At 53.6% G+C, this 15985-nt stretch overlaps 1 protein-coding gene across 1 annotated transcript; it reads right to left on the reverse strand.

Moving 5' to 3' along the window:
• Positions 1-655: 655 nt before the first annotated feature.
• Positions 656-4986, reverse strand: LOC120665762 (disease resistance protein RGA4-like). The gene is made up of 2 exons (XM_039945428.1): positions 4044-4986; positions 656-3593 (listed from the first exon to the last, which is right to left on the reverse strand). The coding sequence occupies exons 1-2, from the start codon at positions 4829-4831 to the stop codon at positions 1133-1135; spliced, it is 3249 nt and encodes a 1082-aa protein (XP_039801362.1). The 5' UTR covers positions 4832-4986; the 3' UTR covers positions 656-1132.
• Between the last annotated feature and the right edge of the window lie 10999 nt (positions 4987-15985).

The following is a 15985-nucleotide window of genomic DNA, read 5'->3' on the forward strand; positions in this document are numbered from 1 at the left end:
TCGTCGGTGATGGTGCCGAGGATCCAGGACTTGACAACACAGTCCATGCGTTGCCAATCCGGGAAGGAGGGCGCCGGAGTGTCCCGCAGAATATGATCCTGCAGGGAGTACTTCCCAATGGTGAGGAGGAGTTGATCACGCCACCGGTTGTAGTTGCCGGCGTTGAAGTCGAGGACGGCCGGGACCAAGGCCCGAATGTTCTGGACGGCGATGGCTTGGGCGTGGAGGTTGGCGATTGCTGCAGCCTCATGGAGGAAGAGGGCCTGGTAAAGATCGCGGTGGTCGGAGACCTCAGAGTCGTGATCCGAGGGGGCATCCTCATCGGAGGGACTGTCCTCGGCGCCGGGAGGACCGGCGGCCGTGCGTTCCTTCTCAGCACGAGCAAGGGCATCGCTCGCGAGCCGCGGCGGCCTCGCGCTCCTAAGCAACAGTCAGGGCCTCCTTTTCAGCGGCGGCGGCGCGCGAGACGTTGGCAGCCGCCTTCGCCTTGGCTTCGGGGTTAGGGACGCCAGCAGCAGCGACGGTTGGGGAAGGAGGGGGGGTGCCAGTCATCGCGGCACAGCAAGGACTGGCGCGAGAACGGCGGCGCTCTAGGGCAGCGGAAGGGGAATCAGGTTGAGAAACCTGACTCGTGATACCATGAAAGAATATGTGGCTCGGAAATTGGTAGATTGATTGAATGGAGGGTAGCGCCCATGTACACATATATAGGCAAGGATGACCTAGGGCTTTTAGAGCAATACCCAATCAACGGTGATCCTTTCCTATTAGAGAATCAACTACAATAACCCCGTACAAGCAGCACAGCCAACAGGCTGGCACGCCATGGCCCAAAGGCTGGCCCAATAACCCTTGCTAACAGAAAATAATTGCTTTCTCAATAAATACAAGTCAGTTTTCTCAATAAATACAAGCCAACAGGTCTTGCCATTTGTACACAAAGATGAAAGATCACATTCATGCTGACAATAGAAATGGATGCTACTTCTGTCTCCCTTTTTCATTATATGCAAGAGATTTGCCTCAGATCATTCACATCTTGTTTGCGTGGAATTGAAGGGTGCCCTTGCTATATTGAGCATATCCCTTGAAGTATAATTTCCTGTTTGATCGGTCAGCACAAGAGAGAATCTTATTGCCTCCTCGGCTGAACACCCCTGGATTCCATTCTCATATGTTGATTCCTGAAGAACAACATGTTTCCCTTGTGGCTTGCTGTTCCTCGAACCACCCCTTTGACCTTAAGCCTTGAATGATCAGAAGTAGAACCTAGTATGGCAGCTGTTCTTGGTTGGATTGTACTATTTTCATGTCTATGCACAGGAGTGTGTTTCCATGACTCCTCAATCAGCAGATGCTCATCAACAGCGATTTCAAGAGTTGCTTCCTCTGTTCCAGCTGGACTCTTCATGGGCTCATGGTGTGCAGCAGCATCCATTTCATTGCTGAGTCCAGAATTGTTACAAGTGGAAACAGGCATATGTTGTACATAAGAATGTCCGGGTGCCTCATCACCTAGCTGCCCTTGGATGACAACATCCTCATGCCCTGATTCCTCTGCTGAGGCATCTGGGTTCTTTTTAGTCTCATTGCCCACCAGATCGTTTACAGTTATGAAAGGCAAAATGATCGGCCTGTTAGGATGGTTCCGTGCCGCTTCTTCCCACTCTTGTCTTGCTGGCTCACTGATTTCAGGATGAAGTTCGATTTCCTGGAGCTTTCTGAGGTGTTTAATTTCGATGCCTGAAGAACCAGATAGGTGTTTACATAGCAGCTGGAGTGAGACAAGTTCTGGCAGAGCTCCCTCTTCAACTTCAGGGAGGACAGGGTTCTGATTTCGCACAAGAAAACACAGGCGTCGCAGGCTTTGGTATGTCCCACCTTTAATAACAAAACCAACAATCTCATCGGCAATCAGTTTGAGATAAAGCAAGAATGGCATTGCACTAATCATAAACAAAAGATCCACAGAAATAGTGGCAGACGAAAGGCACAGTTCAGTGAGTCCTGAAAGCATGCCAACAAATCCAGGATATGTTGATAAGCTGCCATGCAGTTTCAGTGAGCTGAGGTAATATGTTTCCTGTAAAAATGTGTTATGAGGACACAGGTCTTGCAGTGCATTCAGTGATCCTCCGGGCACTCCTTGAAAATCAATTGACAGGGAGCGAGCATCTCCGGCACCCATGGGAGTTTTGATGTACTGCCCAATGGCCTTAACCAGTTCAGCATTCAAGTGGTTATTGTCTCCAACATCTGCAGTGGACTGGCACCATATCTTCACCTTTTTCAGGTTCTTCATATGCACCATGAGTTGCAGAAATCCTTGACTGTGGCTCCCATCGCCAACAAATCCTGCTAGTGTCTCCAGTTTGCTTTTTCTGAACAGGTCCTCAAGTCCTCCATTTTTAGACTGTCTCTCCAGATTACTACTTGATGTCCAGTCTTGATCCGAAAGCTTAAACTTTCCAATCAGATTAGTTAAACAAGGAAGCCCGATGACTTCCACTGGAAGCACATTTACCACCGTTTTGCTCAGAACGAGTGTCTCCAACAATTTGAGCTTTGCAATTTCCTTCGGAAGATTTTTTACATTGCAACTGAGGCTCAGGTATCTCAGATTCCACAGCTTGCATATTTTCCTGACATGACTATCATTCACGTCAGTGCATTCTTCAAGATCCAAGACCCTTATCAGTTTATACTTGGCAAAATCAGAAATAGCACTACCTGCATTCCCACGAACTGTCAGAGACCGAACACGAGATAAGTCCGTCTTCAAGGTCATTGTGGACTTTGTGTCATTAGCATCACCATGGACAAAGAGGTGACGAACTATTTGGTTACTTGGAGCGTGAGAGCACATGATGAATTTCTCACACATGGCCCTGTGCAGCAGGAACTCATGCATGATGCCATGGGTTTTACACATCTTAACTTCTGCATTTTTCCTTGTTTTGAAAGGCAGGACTATATTCCGGTCGATGAGAGTTTTGAAATTTTCATTTGCAACACTCTGTTCACTCAGTGTAATGTCTTCGCTTCGTGCATATCCTTCAGCTAGCCACCGCCTGATTATGACATTCTTTCTAAGAGGACGATCATTAGGGAATATACCAAGATATAGCAAACAGGTCCTGACAGTGAGGTCAGACAGACTGGTGTAACTATCCATAAGCACATCACGGAGCCTTGCGAAGTTGGGCTCACCATCTTCTCGTTCAAGATAAGAACCCAGCTTGCTACATAATTCTGAGCAGAATTGCCCTGTAGGTTCATCTTCACCACTTAACTGTCTGGCCACACTGACAAGAGCAAGTGGAAGACCGCCACATTTCTTCAGTAGTGTTTCCGAACCCTGCACCAACTCAGCTGTACATCTTCCGCCAAGAGCAATTGTCATAGAGTCTCTCATTCCAAGAGTTCTCATTTTGTACACACAACCGTTAGCATTGCTGCGTCTATTAGCTGTGGCACGAAAGGTTGTGGTCACTACAATTCTGCTACCTTGTCTATTTTCTTCAAAGGCTGATATTATAGTATCCCATTGCTCCTCCTCGATGTTGTCAACATCATCAATAACAATCAAATACCTAGCAAAAGAAAATCGTTAGTTCTGCGACTTTAGTTTACAAGAGCGCTGCAACCCAACTAGTGCACTGAAAACCACATAAATATGATGTTTTCGGAGCGTATTATTGGCCTTCAAGGAATGATGTTTTTGCAGACACAATATGCTTTTACCTTTCCAAATAGCGAATCTTAATATAATGCATATTCTCGGTTGTACGAAGACTTGTCATGAACTCATGATTGCAGACTAAACATAGTTGGGGTTGGGGGCTAATGTTTACTTGAAGGCAAGGAAGATTGAATTGAAACATCTTCATCACACATCTAGTAGTATATATGCACGCACTAATTCTTTGGGTCATGATACTATTACTATCACCTCGCCCACGATTACATAAAGGGGGGATAGAGCAATGAAATGGGTATATTATTTTGACAGCGCCAAGAAAGATAAACGCCCAGAAAAATACCTCTTATCCTTGAGGTATTTGGTGAGCGAAGATTCAGAGTATTGCTGCCCCGGGAGAAGCAGCTGGTGTATATTCTCCAGAATCCCGGCGGCATCGCCGTCCTCCGGCGAGCGCACGGCAACCCAAGCGCGATAAGGGAATGCATCGACGACAGGGGCGGCGTGATAGACTGCCCCGGCGAGAGTAGTTTTCCCCACGCCACCAAATCCAACGACGGCGATAACCCTCGGTTGGCCCTCCACTTGGTCCAGGTCCAGGAGCGCGAGGATCTCCTCCATAGGCTTGTCCATGCCCACGGGGCGGCGCGCGGCGTGGTCGGCGGCACGCCGCCTGGACCCGGGGATCTGGCCCTCAGGAGGCTTGAGCACCCGGGCGCTCGCCTCCTGCACGCGCTTCTTGAGCCTCTTGATCTCCCCCGCGAACCGGTAGCAGGTGCGGAGCGTGCACACCCTGCGCGCGGCGCGGCGGAGCCACGACGCGCCCTCCAGCCTGCCGCCGGTGACGCGGTGCACGAACCGCTCGATGCAGTCCTCCACGTCGTGCGTCAGGGCGCGCATCTCCCTGCTGTAGGCCCGTGCAACGGCGGTGCGGCGGGCGCCCCTCGAGCCGGTGAGCTCGTCGTCCACAGCGGCGGCGAGCATGCGGAGGTCCTGCAGCAGGGACTCGCTCTCGGGCTCGAGGTCCTTCAGCATCTTGTATGCCTGCCCCAAGCCGAGAGCTTCGAAGAGCCTCCCCATGACGTTGTTCAAGACAGCGGCCGCCGCCGCTTGCTCCAGTGGTAGCACCATGGTCAGTGAGACTTCTTTTACAGATAGCTCAAGAACATCTGTGATGTATCTGGAGAAGGGGACTATTGGCACGGATCAGCGAGAGGACACGACGTCGACGACTAATTTTCTTTCTAGTGCACTGAGGTATTGACTACTGAGTCTGCGAGTCTGCCACTCTTATCCGAGTGTATATATTTATTATTCAGTAGTAGGTGGAGAAAAAAATTCTCAATTTGTCACCTGAGACATGTCCATGCTAACTAATTATCCATATTTCCTTCTCAATTTAAAAATTTAGATTGAATGCGTTGCTATGTAATCCCTCCGTCCCAAAATACGTAAATAAGTGTTTATTTAGCATTCAAATTTTATCACACAAATAGTATTTTTTTAGATTTAGGAGAAATCTATGTAATTAAAGCAATATTAAATACTAAGAAAAAATTACATAAAAAAAGTTTAGAGCCAATCAAATGTTTAATAGATGTTACTCGCTCCGTTTCATATTATAGATCGTTTGACTTTTTTATCTTAAATTTGACCACTCGTCTTATTTAAAAATTTGTACAAAATATTACTTCTTTTGTTGTGGCTTGTTTTATCACTACAAGTTTTTTTTAAAAATAACTTAAATTTAATTATATTTGCATAAATTTTTTGAATAAAATAAGTAGTCAAACTTAGGGTTAAAAATGTCAAACAACCTATATAATTTGGAACGAAGGAAGTACTTTTGTGGTTCCAATATATTTGCATTTATTGAGGATCTAGGAGACCAAATAAATAACACGATTTTCAATCACAACTGATATAGCTAATTAGAGCATGGCTAATAGATGCGGCGCGGCGGGCGGAAATAAAGCCAGCGTGGCAACTATTTAATGCTGCAGCGGCAGTAGATGCGAGCGGTGCAGCGGCCGCGACCAATCAGCGGCAAGCGGCGAAGCAGCATAGTGAATAGAACCTCCCCCGCGCGCATCCACCCGCTTTTTATCAGCGTCTGGCGATGGTTCACTTTCTTCTCTCTTCTACTTTTTCTCTCTACCACGTTAGACTCGGCCAGCTCCCAGCCACCTATAATACTTGCTCTTAGTGGTAACATGATTATTACTCACTACTAGTAATGTGTCTGAAATTTTCTAAATAAATACTTATTTTATTTTAGGATGGAGGGAGAACAATTCAATATGCTGTAACATTGGTCGTTACTTTCAATCCTGATAGGAGTTATTAAATAATGTTATTGCAGTTTATTCCTATTTCAACGTTTAAGATCCCTGAAGGTGAATATTGAAGTGTATTGTAAATATTTTCTAGTATTTTTTTTACAATTATACAGTACAATTCAGACACTTATAATGCACGCACACTCACGCTTATTGTCGGAACCCTGTAGCAGGGATACCCACTCCTACTGCAGCAAGGCAGGACTCGCGTAGTCATCCGTAACTACGCCATAAGGGGCGGAGCAGCCGGGCCCCACGGGTCAGGCTCTTACCTCACCGGGCCAACGGCCCCGGACCCGCTCCCCGCTATGGGACGGGTCTGGTGACGCCACGTGTCCTTGAGGAGGGGAAGCTCCGCGACAACAGCCGAGGGCTCGGACCCCTCATAGGGTCCGGGACCTCCCCGCGTCCGTCCGTACCTCCCTCGCGCTTAGAACCAATATACCGCCGGGGCGGGGTCCGGGGGCGCCACTCGTCCACAGGTACAGGCGCGGGCGCGAGTCTTCCGCTGGAAGACTCGCCCACCCACCGCATTCAATGCGGGTGGTTGAGGTGTGCTCTGCCAGCGCGGCACGCGGGGCAGCCTTTGTCAATCCTCAATGTAGACCGCATATTACCGAGGTACACAGTGCAGCCGCATGCGCCGCATCCGCGCAGAGCCTGTCTGACGCATTATATGGATACGACGGCACGACACCTTTTCATCATACCGCCTTGGCCGCAAGCTACACGGCCTGTTCAGCTACGCTGCAGGCAACGCCGCAAGGTACACCCTGGCGCCGTTTCGACAAGACAGGGCATGGCTATTCCGGACGGAAGATTCCCACGAGCAGAGCAAGGAAATCCAGGAATGAGATCTCCGTCGCCTGCAACGCCATAATGTCTGTACAGTATGTTGTTTTATACTACATCGTTGGGCCCACCTGTCGGGGACTCAACGGCCATGTACACGCCTTCCTTGAGATATAAAAGGGAGGCGCTCGCTGCACACTGGAGGCTCAGCTCGAGGACACATCAAGCCAGACACAACACAAGCTCGGATTCACTCCGAACAATCCCGTTCTCAACCTCTTGAGAGCGCAAGCAATACAACACACAGTGGACGTAGGGTATTACGCTCTGGCGGCCCGAACCACTCTAAACCAGCTGTGTTCATCGCGTTCTTCCACCGAGATTGGGCTAACCCTAGCTAACCCCCGAGTACTCACCCTCTGAGTTTAGGCGGGTGCACTACGCCACCCGGCTATGGGTTTGCACACCACGACATTTGGCGCGCCAGGTAGGGGTTTTAGCTGGTCTTAGTTCATCTCTTGCTCATCTCCACGGTTCGGGTGGCTGAGCACTCCCACCACGACGACGACGTGGAGATGACGGAGGCTGTGGCGTCATCCGCGCCACACGCCTCTTGCCTTCCTACGCCAGGGGCAACCGTGCCCGTGGAGCAGCCACCGTCGGTAAGGCGGATTCTGAACCGAGCAGGGCTCCACAAACTCTCCCCCAGCTGGGAGGGTCCCTTCATGGTTACAGAAGTATGCCGGCCCGGATGCGCTCGCCTTGCCACAGAAGAAGGGGTGCCGCTACCCAACCCATGGAACATAGAGCATCTGCGTAAGTTTTACACTTAGACAGAACGGGAAAATGAATTTTTCCTTTGTAATGAGATAGAATTAGCGTGCGGTCCAGAGCTGTGGGGGTCCGTCCTCGTAAACCCGGCCTCTGGCATCCATCGCACCATCGGCTAACATTAATGCGCGGCCCAGAGCAGTAGAGGTCCGCCCTCATAAACCCGGTCTCTAGCATCCATCGTGCAAGCCATGTATATCAAGTTGCAAAGAAAAGATTTGCTCCCAGTTCTGTCTTTGTGTCAAAATTTTATTTCGCATTTCGATTCTCGAGCTTTTTCCTTTCTAACCCCCATGCGGACTTTCACTCTTGTCGCTACAGCTGAGATCTGTATTGAGTTGCCGGACTACCATACAGGTCCGGACCCCCTTGCTACTGGGAGAGGGGTCTGGACCCCTAGGGACCTGCTCTAGAGAGGGGGTGCTTGTTTCCTGGGGTGGTCCGGAGTCCTGTGTAGCCGCTTAGCCGGTCCGTACCCAAAGCCTACACGCTCCACCACCCTGTAACGAGTGCTCTAGTACCCAGAGCTGGGTAATTAGGGGCCCGGACCTCGTTCTAGCTCAAGGGTTGGATTCCTAAGTCCTACACGGCAGTTCCAGCTCCATATCTCAAAGGATCGAGTACAACAGAATGGCCTCACCCATGCTCGGGAGGGGTCCGGAACGTCGGAGCCAGGTCCGGTAAAGTCGTGATTATTTCCTGGAGTGGTCCGGTGCCCTGTGTAGCGCCTTAGCCTGGTTCCGTACCATAAGTCTACACACTCCACCACTCTGTAACAAGCATTGAGCTGCCTGGACCTTCGTATCCGGAGCCCCGGACCTCGTAATAGCTTGGGGGCCGGTCCAAAATATGTCCCGCGGGCCTGCTACTAAGCTTTGGCTTTGAGTGGTATGCATATTAGGCCTTGACTGGTGGTAGCTAACCTCAAACCATTGAGCCTACCTACCAGGGGGTCCCGGCATCCGCTTTAAGGCTTCATGCAGATTGAGGTCCCGTCTTAGTGGTAGACAGACTCAAAACAACTGAGCCTGTCTCCCAGGGGGCCCGGAGCGTTCGCTTTGAGCCAGACACCAAGGATCGATTCTGCATGCGTCAAACAGCTAAGTTGCAGTATCATTACTACTATCCCAGCGAGTTTGATTTTCCTCTCTGTAGTTTTTTCTGCTATACAGGGAATAAGTTGCTCGTTTGACTTGCAATCTATGCTACACCTATGCCCAAGGACACTTGCTCAACCTCATACGGGGGTTCGGAGCATCTTCTTGGCTCGAATGGCAGATAGGTTCTAACAACTGAACCTATCTACCAGGGGGCCAGGGCGCCGGGGTGCTGCATACCGCAAACCAGAGCAACTGACAAACAGCTAAGTTGAAATTTTCTTAAAATTTCAACAAGTACAATGTTTTTACATAACACAAAAAACAAAAGTTCACCTGCTGTGATGGTCCAGCTCAGGAATCTGCAGGCTCCCGCTTGAAATAAGCAGCTATGAAGTCGACGACATCCTGCACGCTTTCCCGAGCGGAGGCCTCCGTCTCCGCCACTGGACCATCGACGACGGGGGCTAGTGAGATGGTAGGGTCGTGGCTCCGGAGGTAGGTCAAAATGTACTCCGCCACCATCCGGCATAGCTCGCGGCCCTCGGCTTCAAGGTGGCCAGCAAGGATCGGCTCCAGGCACCGGAGTCTATCTGAAGCAGAGTTCAGCACTAGGAGGGCGTAAGCAATTGAAGCTGGCGGGTCCGCCACTTGGATTGGACTCATTCAAAGTGGCACCAAAGCCGAGCTTGCTTCGCTCGCCCAGTCGATGATTCGCTGGGCCCCCATGCGCTGGTCCTCCTGCAGCTTCCGGACTGCCTCCTGGACCGCCTCCTGCACCTGGGCATCCAGTGCCGCCTTAGCCGCCTCCAGCTGGCGGGCCTTCTCCTGGAGCGAGGCCTCTTTCCGCGCCGCTGACTCCTTCAAGGTCTTAGGACTCTCGCGCTGGCACGCAAGGGCCTGCTCCATGCCGGTGGTGAGGGATTTCCGCCGGGCAAGGGACTTCCTCTCCCCCTCGAGCTCTATCTCGGCAACAGCCTGCTGGCTGGCGGTCTCCTGCAGCTCCTGGCACCATTGATGCAGCGACTCGGAGAGTCTGTCGAGCTCCAGCTTGCGGACCTCGAGCCCCTGGCTGTGAGACTCGAACTCGGATCGCTGGGCCGTGCGGCTAGCCTCCTCCTTGGCAATAGCCTCCTCCCGCAGCGCTAGGGCTTTCTCCCGTCTCGACGCCGTGAACTCCTGGTCGAACACCTTCCGGAGCCCTTTCCTGTAGGACTCAAGGTCGGTCTCAAGCTCGGACCGGGCAGCGGCGGCACGGGAGGCTTCGGCCTTTGTGCGCTCCTCCAGGCGGATATACCAGTCGCCGAGGTGCTGACGCTCGCTCTCTAGAGCTGCCCACTCCCGCCGGAATGCCGCATCGGCGGTAGAGGTCGCCTCTTCTATCGTCCCCCGGACCCAGAGCAACACCTGGGGGAAGGGAACCGCATCCTCCTCTGGGGGACCCTGCAAGAGCCGCCTACCAGAGACCAACTCCAGCTCTTCCTCTGCTGCAGGTTGGGAGCTGGGGGGATGTCCGGCACAGACGTCGGGACCTCGGGTACCGAGGTGCTCGCCGTTGCCGCGCCGGCTGCCGCTGTGCTCGCTGTCGCCAAGCCCGGTGTCGGCGCAACTGCCACCATGCCGGGGCCTCGGGGGGCACCGCGTCGGGCGTTGCTGCGCCTGGCACTGGCGCATCCACCACCACCGCGTTGGGCGCCATCGGGTTAGCGGAGGTCGCCGCACCCGAGCTCCCCACATCCGCCGTCGCTTCTGCCGATGCCGCCGAGGCGCCGGTCGCCTGGACCCCGGCTGACGAGCCAGCGGCGGTGGAAGAGCTGCCTAGGCGAGAGGCCCTGGCAAATAAAGAGAAGATGCTCTTCAGCAAAAAGCGAAGAACCAGGAATAAGGGGAGTGAACGGAAGAACACTTACCCCGAAGTGCCGGGTCTCCAGCATCCACGGAGGCTGGGCGACTGCTGCTGCCGTGGCAGCGGTGGAGGCGAACCTCGTGGCTGCTGCTGCTGCCCTGGTGGTGGCGGTTGTGGTGGGGGCTGCTGCTGCTGCTACTCCTCCCGAGGCGGCGGCGGAGGCACACCTCGTGGCTGCTGCTGCTGCCCTGGTGGTGGCGGTGGTGGTGGAGGCGACTGCTGCGGCTGCTGCTTCTCCCGAGGCGGCGGCGGAGGCGCACCTCATGTCTACTACTGCCGCTGCCAGGGAGAGGCACCTCCCAGTGGTGGTGGTGGCTGTCGTGGTGGCGGCGGAGGCGCACCTCGTGGTTGTTGCTGCTGCTGTTACTGCCGAGGGGAGGGACCTCCCGGCGGTGGTGGTGGCGGCGCGGCTACTCCAGGGGTCCCGCGTGAGCCGGAAGTTCGGGAGTTACCCTGGCCCGCGTATTCAGCGGTCCTCTGACGCTTTGCGGCGGGCTCCATAACTGGGGTCCCGTCGCTGCGGTGCAACCTGCGCCGGCTCGCTTCCTCCGGCGATGTGCCGGAACTGCTTCGGTCCTAGCTGGGACCGCTCGCGGCGGAGCTACCAGCCACGGCCTGCTTGCCCTTGGCAGAAGGGCCAGACCCCGCGGCGCTCGGCACGGCCAGTTCCCCGGACGCACCAGGGATCCGGATCCCACGGTCCAGGTCACCCCCAGTTTGGCGCGCTGCTAGCCCACCGTCGTCGAGGGTCGGCAGAGTGGCCAGCACCACATTCCTCAGGCGTGAGTCCTCGCAAAGAGGAACGACACCCCGAGGAAGGATCAGGTGCTCCGGGATGAAGATCTCCCCCGTCACCGCCCGCTCCAAGACCTCCAGGGCTTCCTGGGTCAGATCGCTGCCCTCCCCGCGGTGGGTCCTGCTGCAGTCTTGGAGTCCGGTGAAACTCCAGGCAGGACGCGGCCGCTGCTTCAGAGGGGCGATCCGGCGCTTCAGGAAGTCCCCGAGCACGTGCAGCGAGGTGAGGCCGCTCTCCACCACCGCCCTGATCTTGCTCAGCACGGGGTCAAACTCCGACGGCAGGGACGGCTTGGCCCTCCAGGACTGGCGGTCGGAGGCGGGTCCCCCGGTCGGCATGACAAGGCGCTCGTTGGCTTCGGTGGTAGCGATCACCCACTCCTTGTGCCAATCCTCCGGCTTCCCGCCAGTAAGCCCGGGGATGTAGGGCATCCGCAAATCGCTCCTCGTCTGGAAGTAGTACGCCCCCAATTCATCCTTGCCCTTCCCGGACTTCACCAGGACGAAGAAGTGGCGGAAGAGAATGACGCAGGGCCACACCCCCATGAACATCTCGCATAAGTGGACGAAGATTGATGTCAGGAGGATGGAGTGGGGCGTGAGATGCTGGAGCTGGAGGCCGAAATCCTCCAGCAGTAGCAGGAAGAACGAAGAGATAGGCAGCCCCAAGCCGGTGGAAATGTGCGAAATAAACAGCACAAATTCCCCGGCGCGCAGATCGCCGAGGGGAACCGAGCCTGCTCGAATCCCCCAGGCAGTCTCCTGTGGACTCCACCCAAGCAGGCGGCACACCTTGTTCAGTTCCTCCTCGGTTTGGAAACGATGGGGACGAACGAGGGACGCCATCTTGCTATGGACGCGAGGAACAATCTGAGCAGAAGAGCAAGGGGCGAGGAGGCTCGAAGGCAAAGGGACGCAAATGTTTGGAAGGAAGAAGGCGAATGCAGAAAAGTAACCGCGGTATGCGGTTCGGCCCTTTATGAAGCCTGACCCATCCGGCGCGCCCCGGAACCGTCGCTGGAAGCCAAGCAACGCTCACGCCTGGTGTTAGCCGCCCAGTCCATGATAAGGGGGCCCAGGCCCGCCTGTCAGGGAGGGCGGGTAACAAACAAAGGTGTGAAAAGGCGGGATCTGAACCGTCGCCCGCACGCGAAGCGAGGCGGAAGCTGAGCTGACGTGCGCGCACAAAGCGCTGGCATGACCAGACTTTTCGGGAACTGCGCTGGAGGTACAAATTCCATTTACTCCGGCCGCAACAATGCCGAGCATCGCTCGCGTGACTAGGTGTACCACTGTATGTGGGGGCCACAAGTCAGTAAGCCGTTGCGATGTGACGAGGCAGCGAAAAACCCGATGGATGGTCAAAGCCGGATAAGACTCCTGCAGTGTGCATAGTCTAACGCTAGAGACTTCAAGTTATGCAGAGCCAAATGACAGTAGTGGCCCCACCTGCGGTTCGTCGCCTCTCCCGAGATGGGCCCGGGGGTCACTGTCGGTAGTCATCCGTAACTACGCCATAAGGGGTGGAGCAGCCGGGCCCCACGGGTCAGGCTCTTACCTCACCGGGCCAATGGCCCCGGACCCGCTCCCGCTATGGGACGGGTCCGGTGACGCCACGTGTCCCTGAGGAGTGGAAGTTCCGCGCCAACAGCCGAGGGCTCGGACCCCTCATAGGGGTCCGGGACCTCCCCGCGTCCGTCTGAACCTCCCACGCGCTTAGAACCAATATACCGCCGGGCCGGGGTCCGGGGGTGCCACGCGTCCCACAGGCGCAGGCGCAGGCGCGAGTCTTTCGCTGGAAGAATCGCCCATCCACTGCATTCAATGCGGGTGCTCTGCCGCCGTGTCACACGGGGCAGCCTTTGTCAGGCCTCACTGTAGATCGCATATTACCGAGGTACACAGTGCAGCCGCATGCGCCGCATCCGCGCAGAGCCCGTCTGCCGCATTAAATGGATACGAGGGCACGGCACCTTTTCATCACACCACCTACTCCGCAAGCTACACGACCCGTTGAGCTACGCTGCAGGCAACGCCGCAAGCTACACCCTGGCGCCGTTTCGACAAGACAGGACATGGCTATGCCGGACGGAAGATTCCCACGGGTAGAGCAAGGAAATATAGGAATGAGATCTCCGTCGCCTGCAACACCATAATGTCTGTACAGTATGTTGTTTTATACTACATCATTGGGCCCACCTGTCGGGGATTCAACGGCCATGTACGCGTCTTCCTTGAGATATAAAAGGGAGGCACTCGCTGCACACTAGAGACTCAGCTCGAGGACACTCCAAGCCAGACACAACACAAGCTCGGATTCACTCCGAACAATCCCGTTTCTCAATCTCTTGAGAGCGCAAGCAATACAACACACAGTGGACGTAGGGTATTACACTCCGGCGGCCCGAACCACTCTAACCTATTGTGTTCATCGCGTTCTTCCACCGAGATTGGGCTAACCCTAGCTAAACCACGAGTACTCACCCTCTGGGTTTAGCCGGGTGCACTACGCCACCCGGCTGTGGGATTGCACACCACGACACTTATGTCTTATGGATGCACGTATGCAAACTCTATCTCTATAAGCATCTTCAAAGACTGAGCTGGCAAATCTTCAAAATTGACGAAATTACCACAGAATTTATGTCGCCGGTTCGTGCTATTGATCCTCTTGTACCAAATCCACATCATTGCGTATTATCCAGCTGTCGTATAGTTTGACCATTGTTTCTCTGCGCCTCCTCGAGCTCCATACCAACATCTGTGTCCGAGCTTGTGCCTACTCAAGGTAATGTTCCCGCCACCATCCCTGCCTCAATTGAGCTCCACACCATCATCCTCTCTCACCTTCCAGCCATTGACATGGCGGCCTGGCTAAGTTTCTACAGAGGCCGATCGCTCCCGCTTCCGGCCTGTTATCCTCTCCAACTCCGTCCGAGGCTCCCTTCTGGCCTGCTGGTGCTGCCCTATGCAACTCCGTCCGAGGCTCGCTCTAGAGATGAAAGGTAAGATGATGGAGTTTGAAAATCCACCTGAACTCAAAAATTAGATAATTACATCCTTTAAGTTACAAAACCGGATAAATTACCCCTAGAATGACTTAAAATGGTTTATGAAGTGGTTTGTCTAATTTGGGAACATATCTGGTGCAAACCACAACTTCATGAAAACCCGTGCAAACCATGATAAAAAGTCGTTTAAATTCACCAAAAAAATCACACATGTAGATGATATGATGATATACAATCTTGTAAAATATCTTTTTCAAACTCAACTTTGTTTGTGAGATATAAAAATAACAAATTTCATGCCAGAAAGTTGTCCAGATGATTTGTTAGAAATTTGTTATTTTTATATCTCACAAACGAAGTCGAGTTTGGACAAGATATTTTACAAGACTGTTTATCATCATATCATCTACATGTTTGATTTTTTTGGTGAATTTATACGACTTTGTTTGCTGTAGTTTACACTAGTTTTCACGAAGACCGTGGTTTGCACTAGATACGTTCCCGTCTAATTTAGCTTTCCTTTCTCTCACATGTGGTACCCTCCTATCATTACCAACCTCTTGTCTTCTCTCTTTCTCTCCCTTCTTGACCGACAACCACCGGAGGTCTTGGTGGTGGCGGGAGGACTCGTATGCGGAGGCGGGTTAGGTGCAGGAGCAAGTGGTAGACGTGGTCTTGGTGATGGCAGCGAGCTTGGAGGCGGATACGGTGTTAGAGCTGGCGGCGGCGGCGGATTTGGTGGCAGCGGGGGAGTAGGAGCCGTCAGAGGATTCTGTGTGGGTGGTGATGCTGCTTTTGAAATAGGAGCTGGTGCGAAGTTGGTGATGGTTCGGGACTTGGAAGCGGTGGAGGAGGAGGACTTGGTGGTGGCGGTGGATTAGAAGGTGGTGCTGGCGATTGGTTTGGTGCTGGAGGTGACAAATCAGATCATCGGCGTGTACTTGCGCTGTCTCGCCGGTGACCATCCCAAGAGTTGGCTGCTGTGGGACGAATATTGCTACAATACCTTTTTTTCCGACAACACTCAAGATGACACCGTTCAAAGTGGTGTACGGCCGCGACCTGCCGTACCAACTAGGGGTCGCCAAGGTGCTGGCAGTGGATCATCAGCTTTAGGATCGCGACGAGTTCGTGTCGACATCCGGGACATGCTGCACACCCAGGAGATCATGAAGACTCAGTACAACGACAAGCACCGCGCCGTTGAGTTGGTGGGGGGGGGGGATTGGGTGTGGCTTCGCCTGTACCAGCGCCTCGCCGCAGCCATCACCAACAAGTGGGCGGGCAAGTTCAAGGTGGAGGAATGTGTCAAGCCGCTCGCCTATTGTCTGGTGCTGCCGCCTCGGGTGCGTATTTACTTCGTCTTCCACATGGTGTTCTTGAAGAAGTTTGTCGGTGAACCACCGGTCGACATCGTGCAATTGCCTCCCACCAAGCATGGGCGTGTTCTGTAGCTGATGCTATTTTAGGAAATGCTCGACGCCTTCAAGCATGAGTATCCAGATTTTCAGCTC

Source organism: Panicum virgatum, chromosome 3N, assembly GCF_016808335.1.
Source record: "Panicum virgatum strain AP13 chromosome 3N, P.virgatum_v5, whole genome shotgun sequence".
NCBI classification, from domain to species: Eukaryota; Viridiplantae; Streptophyta; class Magnoliopsida; order Poales; family Poaceae; genus Panicum; species Panicum virgatum.